This window comes from Pinus tabuliformis, chromosome Q (assembly GCF_031772625.1).
Source record: "Pinus tabuliformis cultivar Carrire ecotype Pingquan chromosome Q, CPIR1, whole genome shotgun sequence".
Taxonomy (NCBI): Eukaryota; Viridiplantae; Streptophyta; class Pinopsida; order Pinales; family Pinaceae; genus Pinus; species Pinus tabuliformis.
The window spans coordinates 514,289,561-514,310,563 of NC_142296.1; the positions used below are offsets into that span (position 1 = coordinate 514,289,561).

General features: G+C 38.0%; 1 protein-coding gene across 1 annotated transcript in view; it reads left to right on the forward strand.

Annotated features, from left to right (window-relative positions):
- LOC149220417 (bystin-like) overlaps positions 1 to 21,003 on the forward strand; it is a 181,488-nt gene that overhangs the window by 54,039 nt on the left and 106,446 nt on the right. The window contains exons 8-9 of the mRNA XM_089384780.1: positions 8,452 to 8,531; positions 8,760 to 8,807. Coding sequence (XP_089240906.1) covers positions 8,452 to 8,531; positions 8,760 to 8,807 — 128 coding nt within the window. The remainder of the gene's footprint in view (positions 1 to 8,451; positions 8,532 to 8,759; positions 8,808 to 21,003) is intronic.

Here is a 21,003-nt window from a genome sequence, read left to right on the forward strand (position 1 = left end):
TTCCACATTTGATGAGCTCCTTGGAAAGTGTATCTGAGAGGAGGCCATAATGATCTCCAAAGGGAGAATTTCACATCATGAAGAAGGAAAACCTACAACATTTTCAACCCATGACAAGAGAAAGAAAGGTAATAAAAAGAAATTTGCTTTCAAATCAAGTAAAGGGAATATAGACATGTCAAAAAGTTAGATGCTTTAACTGTCAAAAACATGGTCACTTTTCTTGTGACTATAAAGAAAGAAGAATAACACCTAGATTCAAAAACAAATATGATTATAGCAAAAACACTTTTGAAAATTAAAGAAAAGACCATTATAAGAAAACAAGAAATCCAAGGTATATAAATAATGCAACTGAAACTCAATCAAAATAGTTTCTTATTTCTGCCTTGCCAGTTCTTCTTTTGCAGATTCATTGATAGCTGGTTAGTTGATAGTGGTGCTTCCAAACATTTTATTGGTTACAAAGAAGCACTCTCTAATCTAGTTGTGAGGGGCACTAATTTAAATGTTATCCTTGGAGATAAATCTACTCACGAAGTTAAAGGTTGTGGTTTAGTTTCATTTCAGTTAGATGATGGCAAATCTATTTTTCTGCAAGAAGTTTTGTATGTACTTGGTTTGAAAAAGAATCTTGTATCCGTATCTTCTCTACAAGATAAATGAATGAAAGTTGTTTTTATTAATGGAAAAATTATAACTTGGCCTTTGAACTCAAGTATGAGAGAAGCCTTCACTATTGGATAAGATGTGAAGGGCTTTACAAAGTCAATGGTAAACCCCATCATGCGCTGACCCATGATGCCGATCTTTAGTGTGAGCTATGGCACAAAAGATTTGCTCACCTACACTACAAAGCCTTACTTCATGTAAGGAAGATGGTTTATGAAATGCCTGAGATCAAAATGGATCATGAAGGAGTTTGTCCAGGATGTGCAAGTGGAAAGCATATAAAAGGACCGTTCTCTTCAAGCAAAACAAAAACTAGTTAGGTACTTGAGCTCATACATTATGATTTATGTGGACCTATGCTTGTTACTTCTTTTGGTGGTTATTTGTATTTCATGATTTTTGTTGATTAGTTTGCTCACAAGACATGGATATTCTTTTTGACAAAGAAAGGGGAAACATTTGACATGTTTAAAGATTTCAAGGTTTTGATTGAAAATCAAATTGGAAAGCTGATCAAAGCTGTTAGATTTGATAATGGAGGGGAGTTCACCTCCAAGGATTTTAATGATCTTTGCAAAAATGTTGGGATAAAGAAAGAAACCACTGTGCCATACAATCCACAACAAAATGGTGTGGCTGAGAGGAAGAATAGAACCATTATGGAAGCAGTCAGAGCCACGCTGCATGATTCAAAACTACCAATGTTTCTATGGGGAGAAGCTGCAAATACCGCTGTTTATGTGCAAAATAGAACTCCTCATCAGACATTAAACAATACGACTCTTGAAGAAGTCTTCACTGGTAAAAGGCTGAGGTGAGTTATTTGAGAATCTTTGGCTGTCCTGTATACTTCCATGTGCCAAAAGAAAAAAGGAACAAATTGGAAGCTTTAGGTAAGAAAGGTATGTTTGTTGGTTATTGTGATAATTCAAAAGCTTATAGAACTTATGTACCTGGTCAAAGAACTATAAATTTTAGCAGAGACGTAACATTTGATGAAGATGCAACTCTTAGAAAAGTAAGAGACTCTCATCCTCCTATCATTGCTGAAAGACACGCTGTTAATGAAAAATATGTCATATGTGAGTTTGAATTGGAACTTGAGAATGAGCTTGTTGATAATCCAATGGGTTCCATGGATCCTCTAGATCCTCCACCACATGATCCTCCTACCAGAAAGAGACCACTATGGTTGTGAGATACCTTGCAAGATGTTGAACAACATGCTGCCCCAAGAGGAACGTTCAAAGAAAGTAAGAAGCCAAGTTGGTTTCAAGGGTATGTTGCTGCCATGAGCAACATCATTCAGGTAGAAACGTGCACCTTTGAAGAATATGCAAAAAAACAAGTCTAGAAAGATGCCATGACTGGAGAGTACAAGTCCATCATCTAGAATGATGTTTGGGAAGTGGTTCCTAGACCTCAAGGTAAATTTGTTATCACTTCCAAATGGTTGTTTAAGATTAAACATAGTGCATATGGTAGTATTGAAAAATATAAGGCTAGATTTGTAGCTAGAGGTTTTTCTCAGAAAGAGGGAATAGATTACGATGAGATTTTTACACCTATAGCTCGATATACTACAATTCGATCTGTTGTTGCCTTAGTTGCTAGTTAGGTATGGACTCTTCACCAAATGGACGTGAAAACTGCGTTTTTGCATGGCTTCCTCAAAGAAGAAGTATTTGTGGAACAACCACAAGGCTTTGAAGAGCATGAAAGGGAAATTAATGTATGCAGATTGAAGAAACCCTTATATGGGCTGAAGCAAGCTCCAAAAGCTTGGTATGCTCGCATTGATAGCTACTTGATAAAGCTTAGTTTCACAAGAAGCAGTGCAAACCCAAACCTCTACTTCAAGACAGTCCAAGATATGCCTTTGATTTTGGTATTGTATGTTGATGATTTATTCTTGATAGGATGAGAACCGCTTATCGTCCAATGTAAGAGGGAGTTAACTTCTGAATTTGAAATGAAAGACCTTAGCTTGATGCATTACTTTCTGGGTCTAGAGGTTTGGTAAAGAACTGGTGAAATTTATCTTTCTCAAGGAAAATATGTTGTTAAACTTCTTGAAATATTTGCTAGGGTAGAATGTAATTTCATGCATGCTCCTATGGAAATGAATTTAAGAAATTATGTGGCAAATCTGCAGGACTTAATCTGGCAAATCTCACAGAGTATATACAACTCATTGGTGCTTTGATGTTTTTGGTAAACGCTAGGCCTGGCATATTCTTTGCTATAAACACTTTAAGTCAATATATGATTGATCCTTTTCATGCCAACTGGACTGCTGCAAAACATGTACTTAGATACTTGCATGGAACTATCAATCTAGGATTGAAATACACTACTAAAAGTATAAGACTTCATGGATATACTGATTCTGATTGGGTTGGTAACTTTGCTGATAGAAAGAGCACTTTTGGGTGCTACTTTAGCTTGGGATCTGCCACGATCTGTTGGATGAGCAGAAAACAGAAGTCTGTTGCATTGAGTATAGTTGAAGCTGAGTACATTGCTGCTAGCATGGCTAGCTGTGAGGCAGTTTTCTTGAGGAAGCTTTTTGGGGAATTATCTGAGCAAGTTCCAGACACAACAATTATATATTGTGACAATAAGAGCAGGATTCGTCTTGCAGAAAATCTCGTGTTTCATGACAAGTCCACGCTTATTGAGATCTAGTATCACTATATTCAGGATTATGTTGTAGAGAGGAGCAATGATGCTCCACCACATCTCCACTAATGATCAGATAGCTTACATTCTTACCAAGCCTTTATCGAAAGGAAAGTTCTTGGTTTTTAGAGAGCAGCTTGGACTTATGGACATGACCCTTCTAGGAAGCAGTCGCAGCTGATTGAGAACACTGAGCTGCCTTTCCTGCCTGTCAGAGCTCACAGGATTAGGGAATGATGTCAGAAAGCTCTTGATGATGAGGGACCTCTTGTGTAGTGTGTGCCACAAGAGTAGCCTTCAGCATGCATCCGACCCACAGTCTGGGACGTGGGAAGAGCCACCTATCTATCCATAGGTGTAGCGAGACTTGTCTGTGTGACTTGTCTAGGATGCATGTGTTCCACCATTTGACACTTGGTTGTGTTTGATTCTTGTTTGTGTGACTTGTTTGACTCTTGTCTATGTGATGTCTGTGTTCTATCACCTAATTTTTTGAGATGAATTTTTTTTGAGTGTAATCCTTGTCTATGTGACATGTGATGATCCTTTTCTTTCCAAATTTGTGTCAAGTGGATGATTCTTCTTTAGATTGCGACTTCATTGTTACAGATATTACAGAACAAAGTTGAGCTGAGATGAATGAAAGAGATCATAAGAAGCAAAGATCTTTGATGCAGAAAGAAATTCCTCCCTAGCTGAGAGAGTGTTAAAATTTGGCATCTTAGAGATGAGTTTCTCCTAGAAGAAATCATATCTTTTAGTTCTGTTTGAACCAATGTTGCACAAAGCGCGATCGGGATTTAATCGGCGCCGGGAAAAAAGCGGAAAAAATCGACAAAAGCGGGAAAAAAGCGGAAAAAAGCGGGAAAAAAGCGTTTGGCACAAAAATATTCAATTTTTTTCATTTTTTTTTCAAATTTTTTAATATCTAAACCATCTACAACATAAAATAAATACATTGACACATAAATATGATAAAAAAAACTAATATATAAGATGTTTAATATCATTTCTAGCGCTAAAATCACACATAACATTGAATCATGTCCTGAATAGTAAGTCCTGAGTCCCAAGTCCAACTCAGCCTCAAAATATCAACAAAAAATATGATAATGTATCTCATCATGTCATAATGTCATATACAATAAAATGAAAGTCTAATCCTATTGATTTCCTCTGCCCCTCTTGCGAGAAAATGGCACAGCTTTCTCTTTCCCTCTAGATGTAGAAGCTGGTGCCTGTGCTGGTGGAAATGGCAGTGGAGTCTGACGTGCTCTAGAAGCTGAAGAACTAGAAGTAGGAGCTATAGGAGGTAGACCACGTCCTCTACTGGTGGCAGGGGTAGGCTGGGCGGATGGTGTCACCTCGAAACATTACAATCTCCCAATCCTAAAATCCTGAAAAACTGATAAGTCTGCTGGATTTTAAATGAAATCTAAAATTCTACTTTCTCCATATGAAATCCAATGAGGCTGGAACCACTCTCAAACATCCTGAGTCATTTCATGGTAATGTTAAAAATTTAAGTAAAAGGATGAAAATGAAGATTAAGGAGAATGTCACTTTTACTTTAAGAATTTAACATTACCATGAATAGCATATCCATACTAGGGCATAGACTTGATCATTAAGTTGCCCCACTCAAAAATTATTTGTTTCTTTCAAAAAAATTGCATGAAAAAACCCAAAAAAAGTTATAAAACTAAGCTGTCCCAAGCCCCCACGATTTTTTCCTTAAAAATCGCGATTTTTTCGAAAAAATCGCGATTTTTTCAAAAAATCGGTATAAAAAAAAAGTGGCGATTTTTACGAATAAAAATCGCGATTTGATCGGGCAGAGGAAAAAATCGCGATTTTCCGATAAAATCGCGATTTTATCGCGATTTTAACAACACTGGTTTGAACCACCTATAATAAAATTTCATTTCTAATAATTCTAATACGACTTTCCAAAAATAGTGAGTCACATCTCAGTTTGGAAGTGACTTTCCAAAAATAGTGAGTCACATCTCAATTTGGAAGTGACTTTACAAAAATAGAAATCATGCTTCAAGGCATTTTTAATTAACGAAGGAATTGGTCGAGAAAACGTAGAACCCCGAATCCCCTTTCCCTTTCATAATGTGACAGGTGAATTCCAGTTGGTCAATGACACATTATTTTATCCAACAGGGCTTAGTAAGAAAATGACAAGTGGCCAAGTGAAGCGCCTCTTTTGGATGAAGTGTGCTTGCAATGGACTATCCATATCTATTGTCGGACCTCAACATGCATGAAGGATAAAAGAGCATCTAGTAGTCGATATAAACCTAAAACAAAGATGAGCTAAGATCAATAGCCTAGATCACATCGGGCTCTATACATGCACAAAGGTTATGGATTGTGCTCAGTGTGTTGAGTGACATGGCAACACACATGGTAGACAAATTGACGTGGCCCAGTGATAAGAGAACACATGGTCGATAGGTGACACATGGCACACCGTACATATGACACATGGCAGGTAGTTTTGGCACTTTCGGGTCTCCAAGTGGCCCTTTGCTGGGTGACACGTGACACCACCCACAGGGTGACACTTGGGAGTGTGATGACGGATTGGCATGACAACACAACGTGGTTGACATGTCATCGCGCCACAGAGGTCCAGTAAAAAGGTTCTTAGAGGTTTAAATTTTGGAGTTTACCATGGTTGACGTACTGTGGGAGACAGAAAGCGATCCATCATCAATTGACAAATTTCTTGACATGCCACGAAGAGTTTGAGATTCGTGGAGGGTTAAAACTTAACAATAGTGTGGTGGTGAGGTAGACGGATCTTGGGAGACAGAGATATGTTTGTCACCTAACAGAAAACTTCAAATCCCACCCAGAAGCTTTTGTGGCTTGGAAGAACTGATGAAGGGCGCATCGTGGATGATGTGAGCCGCTAGACGAAGATTTTAGCGGGGAGACAAAGAATGGCACTTAATGTGAATATGGCCTCCCCGAGGTTTTTTCTAGTTAAAAACAATAGTAAAAACACCGAACGCAAACAGGGAGACAATATAAATGTCAATATGAATTATTCATGTTGCGAGAAGACAAGGAACCAGATATGGTGTTTCAGAGACCAGCGAATTAAAAAACGACATGATTCCGAATTGCTGAAATGAACAAACTAGCGAATCTTGAACATCATGAAGTTGAAGTCCTTTAATTCCTGAAAAATGTGAATTCCAAAAGACAGAAGTGATGAGAGGAGATTAATATAAACTGGTCCTTGGAATTGAAATCAAGAATTTTTTCTCTTGTTCTGATCAAATAAACAATGTGAGAGACAGAGAGAGATAGTTGGCATGAGAAGATAATGAAAAACCTGTTAATTGCTGAAAGTCTGAAGCATTCAAAGAACAGAGGGACAAGAACAAAGGCTGTAGGAGGAGATTGGGTGAAAGCTGGTTCTGCTGTACAGAAAAGCGCAGAGGATTAAAAACAGAGAGAGTGCTGCTGAAACAAGATCATAAATTCCTGTGAGAACAAATATTTATCTTATTTTATCAGGAGATTGGTGTCTCCTTCAGGTAGGTGCCAGGAAAATATCAGCGGGTTGGTCCCTGTGAACAATGGGAGTTGGTGCTTCCAGCAAGTGGGTGCTTGCAAAGAAAAAGAGGTTTGAGCCTCTTGTAGGTTGGTGCCTACATAATATGATGTAAAAGAAGTTGGTTCTTGCATTTACATCAAAACAAAAAGATTTGTGGTTTTCTCCCTTTATGGGTTTCCACATATATATAGTGTCTCTATGTGATGCTTATGTGTATGATGTTGATAATATTGATGTGTATTGATTTCATGGTTAATTGCTGAATATTTAAATAGCTTTGCTCATTGTTAAAGAAATTGGCTAAAGATTGTTAAAATTTATTAAATACTGATTCATTCCCCCCCTCTCAGTATTTTCCTAGTTTCCATCAATGTGGTGCCAGCGTTTGCCAAGGAGTCTGTTAAAGAGTTATGCTGTCTTAAGATAAGATGAAACTCATAAATTTTTTTGTTTCTACAATATTCCAAATCTTCTTAAAGATTGCCTTTAAGCCCAAGTCTTTTGGGAGACTTTCCTTGATTAAACTGTGAATAATGAGCTGTGAATCCCCAATGATCGAAAGACTAGAGATGCCTTTACTTGGCAAGCATTAGTCCCTGAAGAAGAGTTGATGCTTCAGCATGATTATTTTATCTACGTCCTAAACCGCATGAGTAAGATAATTCTATTGTTTCATCAGGGCAGAGAATAATCCTTCCCACTTCTGCTGCTCCTAGTAGACATGCTCTCACAGAGGAATGGTGGCAACATTTTCTGAGCCTTCACTACTCAAATTTCAAAAACTGCTTTGGCATTGTTTAGATACACCATTGTTGGCAGGATGAAAGCCCATTTACAGCATAACAAGGAGAACTGAGAGAGAAACCTGCACCATACAGATCAATTGAATTGCCACACAAAGAGAAAACAAGTACCTATTTATACGGGCCAACTGACTTTGGAGTTTGGAGTCTTCATGAATTTAATAACTTTGGTGGGATGCCTTCATGCCAAGCTTACTGTAGTTAGTACTTGAGACATTTTCACTTGCACTGTAATACACCTCACTCCATATGGGAAATACAAGCAATTCATCTTTTTTTTTCCTCATTAATTAAATGCACACAGGTTTAGATCTTCAGATATCATCTATCATCTAAGACTCCTAAGGTACAAACCCACCTAGCACACAAGCTAATTCATTGCAACGTTTTCCTCATTAACTAAATGCACACAGGTTTAGATCTTCATATATCATCTATCATCTAAGACTCCTAAGGTACAAACCCACCTAGCACACAAACTAATGCATTGCAACGTTTTAATGTGTTTAACTGTCAACATATCAAATTGTTTATCGTTCATAAAATGATCATCCTTTAATGCATGCTGATAGTGCGAACCTTTTTTTCTAGAAAAATTAGTAACGTTCCTTGCAAATTTGACCTTACTATCTGTTCCTTTTATTCATGGTTTAATGTAAAAACTGTTTTTATCACTTTCACTGTCTAATTGAGATATTTATTTTCAATCTGCAGTCACGTACATGCAATCTGCGGGAAGCTGTTATTATTGGAAGTGTCATTCAGAAAGTCTCAATTCCTTCCCTTCATTCTAGGTGAATTCCAAAAAGATGGATCTTTTTAATTAGAGGCAATATCATGTTAGTGTAAGCTTGGTATATAGGTTCTGATCATGTACAAGGTAATCTTGTGTCTGTTTCCAGCTATCTGAAGAAAATATTGTGATCCTACATTTACATTAGAGATGTTTGCAATGATGTGGTGTTTCCAATGGAAAATAATTTATTGTATCACCTCACTTCTGAATAAATTTTCTGTAACAGTGCTGGTCTAATGAAAATAGCAGAGATGGAGTACTGTGGCACAAACAGGTATGCATTTTCCAAGAATTGGCACAGTTGGGTGAAGATTTTTTGAAATAAAATAATGGCTTTCCTTTTTTCAGTTTAATGTTGAGAGGTTCTGATTGAAAAACACTGTTAGTATGTTGCTGTTTCTTGTATCCTTCACGGATTTAACAGACAAGTGATTCTTGAGGAAACAAACACTATTTTGATTGGGTAGATCTTCAGATAAGACAACTTTGATCTTTTGAGCTCTGTATCTTGTTAAGCTCCGAATTCTAATCAGCAACCTGAGTTACCCCTATTGTCGAACATACCCTCATGGATCAAGGAATTGAGATGGGATCTCTTCTCCAGGGAACCAAGACATATGGACCTAAGGATTCAGAAGTTAGCATGACTTATGAATACCATCAATCTTCTGAGCCACTTATCACTCGGAATTCTATAAAATGAATTAGTTGTACATCATCTCGCTGTGACAGGTGTATATGTATTTTTCTGTAACTCATGGATGAGAGATGTGATAGATAGTTTTGGAGATATTCATTTGACCTTTCACATACTTAAAATTTACTACATTTTAGCTATTGTTTTGAAGGAAGGTTTTTAATATTTTTCTAAATTTGCATTCCAAAGAAAACCCTTGGTTAAACATCTTCAAAAGAGTAAGCCAATATCAAACATATGCAATCCCTCTGAAAAAGTGTGGAAAACATTGTCTAGTGTGGCCAAAATAAAGTAATCCATGTGATTGCTGAGTAGCTGAATCTATTCTACTAGATATTAAAAATATCGTAGCACCCATCTCAATTATGCTGCAGATACTCTCTTGAAACAAAATATCAATACGCAGATTGCTGATCAATCTGTTGAATGTTTAAGGCTGAGACTTACATACAAGCTGTAGCACACTTGGGGTTTTTTGACACGTACACTTTTAAAGACAAGTGGAAGCAGCTTTCCTTCAAATAAAATTTACCTGAGACATTTCCTTAACCTTGGCAGTGGAAGCATTGGAGTCTGACAGCATTCTTTCCTCAGATTTCTTTGGGCTTTGATATCAACATATATTGCCTGTCACTTGAAGCCTAACATTGGAACCTGGAATGATAAAGAGGTTGTGGATCAATTGTGAAGATTTCAGCAAACCCTAATCCAGCATAAATCTTGAACAGAAATATCCCACAAAAGGAAGTGAACCTGTGAACAAGAGAAGAAGAGATATGGTGCGATGCGGCAAAAGAATTAAATTATTAATCACTAATGCATCGAAAGTGATGATAGAGAACACTTACAATTTGTCTATTTATACATAAAGAGTTTCGGGTGCCTTCTCCTTAAGGGGGTTATGGGCTCATGTAAATGTCTAGGTTGGCCTTAGACGCTTAGAATAATTTGAAATAATGTTATCTAGGTTGGATATTAAACCATAACTTAATAATACAATAATGAGGTCAGTTAGCCATAATGTCAAGTAACCATAAGTAAATAATGCTATCAGTTGAATACCCCCTGTTAGTATGGGTATGGGATAATGGAGAAAGATAAAAATTGCAAAAGGAGTGAGCATACCCAACTCAATAGAGGGACAGTTATTGCTGTAATAAGACAGATTGGGTTTGTGATGACCCAACTCAATACAAATGTGGAAAGGTTTATGAACACCCAGGCATCAGCAACTTAGACTGCTCAACTCCTGAAGAAATTACACCACTAAACTGGTTCATCATATGTGCGAATATTATCTTTGAGCTGTCAATCTGATAAAGAAGTGCTATAACAAGAGAGAGAGGATATAAAACTGAGGGGCATACCGAACTCAACAAGAGTCAGCCTTAGCTGAAAGAAAAGAGAGTGAGTTTGTGATGTCCATTTCAATACAAGTGGACCGAATAATCTTCTGGAATAATGCTGCCAGTAAACTACTCATTATGTGAGAGACTATGATACTAGGCTGCCCGTATAGGAATCAAGTTTGAGTTGTGTTGAAGAATGTAACTAGTTTCGGTCTTCATAATTGTCATTTGATCCATGTAATGATGTAAATCTTTTTTGGAGAAAGAAAATGATGTAGAGAATTAAAAAGAAAATTATTTTTGGAGCATGGGTTTCATGCTCAATTCATTGTCATTAGGTCAAGCATCCATTGAATGCTCCTAGGGTTTGTCATGAGTCAAGAGTCATTGTCACTTTGTAAAAAGTCCTTGTGGGCACTTGTGTCAAGAAAAAGAAAATTTATTTTGTATTTGGAATTGTCTAGAGGGCTCCCAAGAACAAGTTGCCCAGCCAGCTAAAGTCGGCCTAGAGTGGGTTTAATAGCCACTTGGAAGGCTATAAAAAGGAGGAACCTGGACTTCCTTGAAAATACATCAAGCATACATCCTTGAGTTCGATTTGCAAGTGGAAAGGAGTGCGAAAGTCTTAGAAAAGCAAGGAGAAGGCCAATGAAGGAAGGAAGAAGCCCTAGAAAAAATCAGAAGTCTGAAATCTGTCCTTTATTGTCCACACGTGAGAGCACCCTAGGATTTCTAGGGTCCAAAATTGCAAAGAAAGTTGCAGATTGCTTAAGGACAGAAGGCTAGAAGAACCATTATCTTGAAGGAATGTTGCTTCGCTATCCTTGGATGACCCTTGTCATGTTTTGCAGAAGGAAGGTAGGTTGGCTGGCTTGGTTCTTGGTGGGAGCCCTAGTCTAGGGTTTGGTCTTTGAAGTCTCCTTGGAAGTCGATTCTATAAGAAGAGAAGTTCTTTCTGGGTTTTCCCCTGGCTTGGAGCCTGTATCTTGTGTCCATGTGATCTCTATTGTTTTGGCATTTATTTGATGTTAAAAACATAAGCATAATTAAGAAGATGAACATAATGTCACAACTAACTCTCAAGTAAGGAAAATATGAATTAATATGCTGCCTTAATGGATTTTCCAACATTGTTTCAGAGCTAAGTTCAAGAGTATAGGCAACTGGAAGATGACTGGAAGGGTTCTTGCATTGCTCCAAAAAGCCAAGAAGAAAAGACTATTGGTGGGTTGAAGAATGATCGAGTTAAACAAACCAATTCTGGGTCACTATTATATAAATTGGAGTGAGTATAATTCTTTGGAATTAAGTCGAATTCCTAAGGATTCTTTGGTTGTTGGAAGATCATCATTTAAGAGGTCCAAGAAGCATCTATTCTAGAGGACCAAGGGTTCCAAGACACTGAAAAATCTATGAAGTATATTAGGAAGACCTATTATAGGTCGAGGGTCTTGTTCACATTTACAAGGATGAACAAGACCTGTAATCATAAGTCAAAAATCAATTTTCTCAAGAAACAGATTTAAAGATTTTGATTTTTCCCTAATTGCAGGCCGAGTCTTGTAAGTGTCTTCTTGGAGGGTCGAAAAAGCCAAACATTGGGATGGCAAAGGGTCTGTTAATGAGGACCATCTCCAGACCTAAATAAAAAGAAGTTAAACCTAATTTCTTTGGAGAGTTTTGGGCACACATTTATGGAACAATACTAGTGATCAACCACGGTAAAATTTTGAGCATCTAGTAAGGATCGAGACCCTTAGATCTGCTGCACAGGAGGGTCATAAGGCTTATGGTAGAACTAGGAGCAAGGGCCAAGTCTCTATATCTATGCACAATAACAAGAAGGTTGATCTGGAAGACCTACAATCTAGGAAACCGGATTCGTCCTAAACCCCCTGCGAATCCCGAATCCGGCGAATCCGACACGATTCGGTCCGGATTCGTGTCCAAATCACAGGACACGTCGTGTCCGTTTCGGACACGTCGTGTCCGAGGGCGTGTCGCGATTTTCAGGGGCGTGTCGCGATTTTAGGACACGTGTCCGGTTTCCAGGACTCGCTAAGCTCAGCGCGGGTATGAAAAGGGCGTGTTTGCTCATTAATATTTTCATTTGGAAAGTGATTTGTGTTGTTGCAGCAAGGAGTAGAGCATTTTGGCAGCTTCATAATCAAGTCTAGGCCCTAGTATTGATATGCTATTCATGGTAATGTTAAATTCTTAAAGTAAAAGTGACATTCTCCTTAATCTTCATTTTCATCCTTTTACTTAAATTTTTAACATTACCATGAAATGACTCAGGATGTTTGAGAGTGGTTCCGGCCTCATTGGATTTCATATGGAGAAAGTAGAATTTTAGATTTCATTCAAAATCCAGCAGACTTATCAGTTTTTCAGGATTTTAGGATTGGGGGATTGCAATGTTTCCATTGAATTTTGTCATGTATTAGGGTATGGAACTCGTATTTAATCAAGAGCACCAAACCAAGAGCTTCTGAATATGTCGCTCCCGCTCCCGTTTTCGCTCTCGCTCCCCGCTTTCGCTCCCGCTCCCAAGTAACACTGTTCCTGATGATATGGGTCTGGACACCATTGTTGAGTTGGCATTGGCCAACATGGATCTCAATGATCCAGTGCTAGAGCCTGTTAGATTTGATGACTTAGAGGGGTCAGCCTCCATACCAGCAGATGCAAAGGCGACTATGGATACAGGGGAGGAGGAGGATGTAGAGGAGAGCAGTGGGGACCATGATGATGGGGACAGTGACGCTGATTCTGATGCTGATTGATGCCTTGAGGCTTGTATACCTGTAGTTGTTTTATATTTTCTATTTCTATTTGCCATTGGCATTGCACCAACACTACCTATGTAACACATTTTGATTTGATGACTTAATGAGAAAACTACAGTTGTTAGTGTGTTTATCTTACTATCTTGTAGTTGTAAGTTGTCTTTCAGTTATGAATTATGAATCATGATTTAAATTTTTAATAGATTTATCATTTATGTGACCAGTACCACTGACATTTATTTGAATTTTGTATGTACTATGCATGCTAATAGCTATAGATGAAGATCTATGTTTGAAATCAATAAATTTGTATCATTAATTAAAATTTGTGTAAGAAATATGATAATATCTAATTTTTAATATATATATATATATATATATATATATATTTTAAATATATATTATATTATATATATATATATATATATTTTAATAAAATAATATATAACGTGTCCTAACGTGTCCTGTTCCGGGGGTCAGCGTGTCCCGAATCCGACACCACGAATCCCGAATCCTACGTGTCCCGAATCCCCGTGTCAGGTGACTTAGCCTACAATGGACTAGTAGGCCAGTGAGACAAGATACCTTGTTAGAGGATACTAGACTGAATGTTGAAGAGGCATAATTAACCTAGTTTCAAGGTTTTTGCAGTAGCTGAAGTTGAAGTATGATGGTATGAGCTTGATTCCATAATCAAGGGCATCATATGAAAGTGAAAATACCTTGGATCAGGATTTTGAGATCTTGAAGAAGGCCTTATAGTAGCTTCTAGTAATCATGGAGGAAAAAGGTATGTATAACTGTTTTATGCATAAATACATAGAGGGTCTGCATAACGATATGGAGTATATTAGGGTTTTGTTGCATATTGTGATTGGTAAAAATCTATGGTTTTTAGACTTCACTTTGTTGAAGGTTTGTGGGTATCTAAGATTGTAAACCCTAGATGAGGATTGGATTAGAAAACCCTAACTCTAATTGGGTTTTTCCCTCATAGAAACCCTAACTCTTGGCTTTTAGGGTTTGCAGATTATCTAGGGTATGTGGTAATCTTGAGCGAGGGTGGAATTGAATTCTAGGATATGACATCAAAACCCTAGGGTTGATGTTTCCAAAATAAATATCAAAGGAATTTAGGGTTTGTGTCTGAGAATCTTAAGAGAATACCCTCTATGAAAACTATGAAACCCTAGGTCATTATCATGCTCTTGTAATTGTATTTTGCTTGGTTGTACTTGTCAGTGAATGTTGCGGGCTCATATTGAAGGAAGCAAAATGAGAAGGATGGACTAGCAAAGTAGTCGTTGTGCTTGTTAATGATAAGCATGATGGAAGGAGGGAACTGTAAGGACCCTGAAGACTTTGATGCTAACAAGGTCATCATAGGAGTAAGCATGTATCATTGTGAAATCTTGTTTTTAGTATGGCATCATGGATAGAAGCAGGTGATAGTATCATATTGAGAGTCTACTTGTTTGAATTGCTTGGAAGAAATCATCTAGTCTTTTGAAAATGAAAAGCTTGGGAACCATCTTGCATAATGTTCATCCATAAATTGTCTAACATTATGTTAGAGGTAGTCATGTTGCCAAGGTGGATCCTCAAGATCCTATAAGAACCATCACTTTGGAGGTTCTTGGAAAAGGCATTATGACAAGATTAGTATTTCCAATCATATGGAAACAATACTCTGGAAAGGATGAAACAATGCAGTTGGTCAGGTTGCAGGCTCATTGTTGAATACATTTAGATAGATGATTGTGTGAAAGATTAAGAATGCATGTTTGAAGTAACTTTTGGGTAGGATTCATATAATCCTGGAAGAAAAGTTAGTCATAAGTTATGCATAGTGAATCTTTCATTTGGTTATATGATGCCTAAGAAGATGAATATGACTTACTCTGAATGGATAAGAATATTAAGACTTTCTTGCCAGAATATATGCATATATTAGTGATCAACATCTAGTATAATATCTGGAAGATAATGGTAACTTGGTAATCAAGTTCGATCCTTGGGCACTTTGATGCACAAAGGAATAATCGTAAGGAGATGGACCTTGAAGATGTTGATGATGAGAAAGTTGTCACAATGAAGTAAGTCTGATGTTAATATTTATTGTCGATTATCTGGTTAACATATTGTTTTGCTACCTGGAAGAATGTTGCAAGATGACAGTTGAGGCAAGTTCAACTTTATGAATGGAATGTATGGAGAATGTTGAGGGAAGCTCAATATTTGGTACTTGGCAACTATGAAGTCAAGATGCACTCATCTTGGGATTGAAATGTAGTAGTGCGAGGAGACTAGCTAAAGGTCAAAGGAAATCACTTTCTTGAGGAAGCTATGATCAACTGGAAACTTGGGAAGGCTCAATATAATGCCTTCATTGAAATTGACAAGTTGAAAGTGATGTGCAAGATTAATGACTTGGAACCTGTCACAAGATTAAAGAAGATGGCTCCATGATACCTCGAAAGGAAGCAGGCTCGATACGATGAGATGCAGAGAAAAGAGGGAGCCAGGCAACTATGAAGAACTGAGAGTTGATACTAGAAAGCTTGTGGATATGACTTCCCATTTAGAAAGAAAGTCAGGAATCACCTCTAGATTTGAGGGGAAGTAAACGAGGCTCCTTGTATAGGAGCAAGGATCTATTCTCAAGTTAAAAGGAGAATAGGGATATCCTCTTTGGTTGAGAGGGAGTGATGTTGGACATCACATGTGCATTCTTTGCTTCATGTGTCAAGCACTTGACCAGGACTAACAACCATAAGTCTAAGTGAAGGCCTTGGAGAGAGAATGGTAGAGGATTGGATAAGAATTTGTGGTTTCCTTGAGGATAGAACATCCAAGAAAGGAAAGGGATTGACACCCTTTGAGGACGTGATAGGTATCCAAGATAAGAGTGGGCAGCTATGAAGAACTGAGAATTGATACTAGAAAACTTGTGGATATGACTTCCCAATTAGAAAGAAAGTCAGGAATCACCTCTAGGTTTGAGGGGAAGTAAAGGAGGCTCCTTGTATAGGAGCAAGGATCTATTCTCAAGTTAAAAGGAGAATAGGGATATCCTCTCTGGTTGAGAGGGAGTGATGTTGGACATCACATTTGCATTCTCTGCTTCAGGTGTCAAGCACTTGACCAGGACTAACAACTGTAAGCAGTGTTCCACGGGGACGCGTCCCCCAGGGTTGGGTGCGCGCACCCCTCGCACCCCACGCACCCGGGACGGGGAGTCTCTTGGGGGTGCGTTTCCCCACGCACCCTTTTTGGGGAGTCTTGGGGAGAAGCAAGGGGGTGCGTTTCCCCAGTGTGGGAGTCTCGACTCCCCACGACTCCCCAAAAAGGGTGCTTCTGGGCGTCCCCCTTTAGTGTGGGAGTCTAGACTCCCCAAAAAGGGTGCTTCTGGGCGTCCCCCTTCAGTGTGGGAGTCTAGACTCCCCAAAAAGGGTGCCCCTGGGCATCCCCCTTTAAATTTGTCTAATAAGACTTAAAAATAAAAAAATTCAAAATAAAAAATCAAAACCATTAATTTTTTTTTAACTAAAATTAAAACTAAATAACTAAAACTTAAAAGTCTAAAAAAAAAATTAAAATTAAAACTAAATAACTAAAACTTAAAAGCCTAAACCTAAAAGACATGAAAGGCAAAACTTAAAGTTAAAAGCTCACTTCATTTCAGCCCAAAGTCATTTCCATTTCCATCCAATGCTGATTTGAATGAGTTATCGATCAATGTATTTGAATATTTTATTATTGATTTTTATTTTTGTTTTTCGAATCTCATGGTATGTATGAATAATAATTAATTCAATAATGAGACTTGTCACTTGAGTATGTCATATGAATGATGTATGTATTAAAATGAATGATGAGGATGGATCAATGACTCAAATTTCAATTGTCTATTTAATATTTTTATGCTTTCATTATTGAACAATGAACAATGAATATCAACTTGAATTTTATATATATATATATATATATACCTCGACGACTCCCCGCACCCCCGAAATTTCCCTAAAATTTGAGGGTACTCCCACACGTCCCCCCTGTGCGTCTCCCCGCACCCGCGTCTCCCCGCACCGGAGTCTTGGTGGAACATTGACTGTAAGTCTAAGTGAAGGCCTTGGAGAGAGAATGGTAGAGGATTGGATAAGCATCTGTGGTTTCCTTGAGGATAGAACATCCAAGAAAGGAAAGGGACTGACACTCTTTGAGGACGTGATAGGTATCCAAGATAAGAGTGGGCAAAGAGGACCGATATTCTTTGAGGATTCAAGGCCAAGAATCCAAGATAAGAATAGTCCTAAAAGGACATACTTTGTGGACATCCGGATGGGGTATGTGCCTTGTAGAGGTAGTGCGATATCACATGCAAAGCCTTCTAGCATAATGCTCTTGAATGAAGTAGAGTTTGTCTAGTTAGGCCTCAAAGATAGTGTTGGTTGATCATAATGTTGATGCTTACAGTTGGCTTATCAATCCGACTCTTCTTATGAGAACTTTTCAATGGGAGTACTGTCCTTGTACCGGTTGGACAATTATGAATACCTCCCTAGTTAAGAGGGAGTGTTGAAGAATGTAACTAGTTTCAATCTTCATAATTGTCATTTGACTCATGTAATGATGTAAATCTTATTTGGAGAAAGAAAATGATGTAAAGAATTAAAAAGAAAATTATTTTTGGAGCATGGGTTTCATGCTCAAGTCATTTTGTCATTAGGTTAAGCATCCATTGAATGCTCCTAGGGTTTGTCATGAGACAATGATTGTCACTTTGTAAAAGACCCTTGTGGGCACTTGTATCAAGAAAAATAATTTATTTTGTATTTGGAAGTGTCTAGAGGGCTCCCAAGAACAAGTCGGCCAGCCAGCTATAGTCGGCCTAGAGAGGGCTTAAAGACCTAGTTGGAAGGCTATATAAAGGAGGAACTTTGACCTCCTTAAAAATACATCAAGCATACATCCTTAAGTTCGATTTGCAATTGGAAAGGAGTGTGAAAGTCTTAGAAAAGCAAGGAGAAGGCCAACGAAGGAAGGAAGAAGCCCTATAAGAAATCAGAAGTTTGAAATCTGTCCTTTATTGCACACACATGTGAGTACCCTCGGGTTTCTAGGGTCTGGAATTGCAGAGAAAGTTGTAGATTGCTTGAGTAAGGACGGAAAGGCTAGAAGAACCATTATCTTGAAGGAATGTTGCTTCGCTATCCTTGGAAGAGCCTTGTCTTGTTTTGCAAAAGGAAGGTGGGCTAGCCGGCTTGGTTCTTGGTGGGAGCCCTGGTCGAGGGTTTGTTCTTGGAAGTCTCCTTGAAGTTGAATCTATAAGAAGAGAAATTCTTTCTGAGTTTCCCCTTGGAAGGGTTTTGCCTTGGCTTGGAGCCTATATCTTGTGTTCATGTGATCTCTATTGTTTTGGCATTTATTTGATGATAAGAACATGAGCATAATTAAGAAGATGAACATAATGTCACAAATAACTGTCAACTAAGGAAAATATGAATTAAAATGCTGCCCTAATGGATTTTCCAACAAGTTGCACGTCAAATAAAGGGTTGTGATCATCGAGCTTCTCATTTGTTGAAATATTGGTTCCACCAAATTGCTCATATTTTAGAAAATAGTGCCACTGACTTGCTCATCCAGTGGAGGGCAGGAAAACATAACACAATAATTATGCACATCTACTGGAAGTGTTGTGCGATTGACGTACCCATCTGAAGAAGGGTTGTGAAGAACATCCTATAAGAGAGAAGAGCTAGGAGTACCCAACTCTAATAAAGTCCATTTTAGCTGCAAAGTGGGTAGGGAGACTGAGCTTCATATATCTCAGGGAGCTCAAACACAACTAGGAAAGCTCAAATACAGCATGGATGTTGGTGTATATACACCCAACAAAGGCACACCCGAGAGAGCACCCTTGAGAAGGAAGCTCGAATACATTTTGAGAGCTTGAACACAACTAAGAGCCTTCACTCATCTCCCTCATGCATACAACTGGCAGTCAAGTCACCGGTACAGCCTCCCTCCAGATGGACTGATTTTGCTGCCACCATGGCTTTTGTGGATTTCTGGCTTCTGTACTTTTGTGCAATACTTCAGAAATAGGTTCCTCAGAGGCAAAGCTCTGATGCCATGTTAATTTCTAACCATAGCTACCTACAATTCATTCTCTAGTAATTACCTTGCTGTAAATTAATTATTACTACAGATTGACTAAATAAAGCAATGCTGGAATTTTAACATGTAAATAAAAAGATTATAGCGGAATCAAAAAAATAACACTAATTTCATAGACATGCACACATAAATTTATGCCCTTCAAATTTTCTGTTTCATTAATAGATCTTCAGCATATGAGGGCTCCCTTCCTAGGAGAATGGCCCTCTAAGGAAAATTACAAACAACAAAAAGCTGGAAAATATTCAGCTGAACAAACCATCAAAACCTATACTTTGATTTGCTGGTTGATTTGGATCATTCTCCCTTGCTGCCCCTTGTTCTCCTTCCTCAGATTCTTACACTTGAATGAATGTCCTCCATCACCAGTGACTGAGATGTCACTATCTTTCTCTCACTAGATGTGTCTTCTCCCTTAGCCTAGCCTTCCTTTTAGAAGTTTGATTTCTTGATTGAATCCACAACCCTAATCTCCAACGTGATTGATGATTGATATTAGATCTCAACTTCATTTGAGATCAATGGTTGAGATTCATTTAATTCACTAATGCAAATAACCTTTACATCTCATTATATTAACTCACTTTTTCTTATAAAGTAAGTTACTTTAATAATTCCTTTAATTAATGTAATCGCTAACGTTAAGGGTACATCTGGACGACTTCCACACTTCTATACACTTGGACTTGTGTGAAAGTACCTTTCTTATGCTATTATCATCAACACTCCCTCTTAGCGACAAAGGTACTTCTCCAAGAGCCACTTGGAATTGGAGTTCCCTTTGGTCCTAACATAATGTCTCATGCATTATTCTTAACCATGGCTTTCCTCCAAACTTCCTGGTTTGCTGCCTCCTCAGTGATGTTAGCCTGTAGTGCCATGTAGTTTTGAAATCTCTTTGGAGGCCCTCTAAGGAAAATTACAAACAACAAAAAGCTGGAAAATATTCAGTTGAACAAACCATCAAGACATGTACATTGATCTTGCTGGCTGATTTGGATCGTTCTCCCTTGCTGTCCCTTGTTCTCCTCCCTCAGACTCTTACACTTGAATGAATGTCCTCCATCAACAATCACTGAGATCTCACTTTCTCTCACTAGATGTGTCTTCTCCCTTAGCCTAGCCTTCCTTTTAGAAGTTTGATTTCTTGATCGAATCCACAACCCTAATCTCCAACGTGATTGATGATTGATATTAGATCTCAACTTCATTTGAGATCAATGGTTGAGATTCATCTAATTCACTAATGCAAATAACCTTTGCATTTCATTATATTAACTCACTTTTTCTTATAAAGTAAGTTACTTTAATAATTACTTTAATTAATGTAATCGCTAACGTTAAGGGCACATCTGGACGACTTCCACACTTCTATACACTTAGACTTGTGTGAAAGTACCTTTTTGATGCTATTATCATCAACACTCCCTCTTAGCAACAAAGGTACTTTTC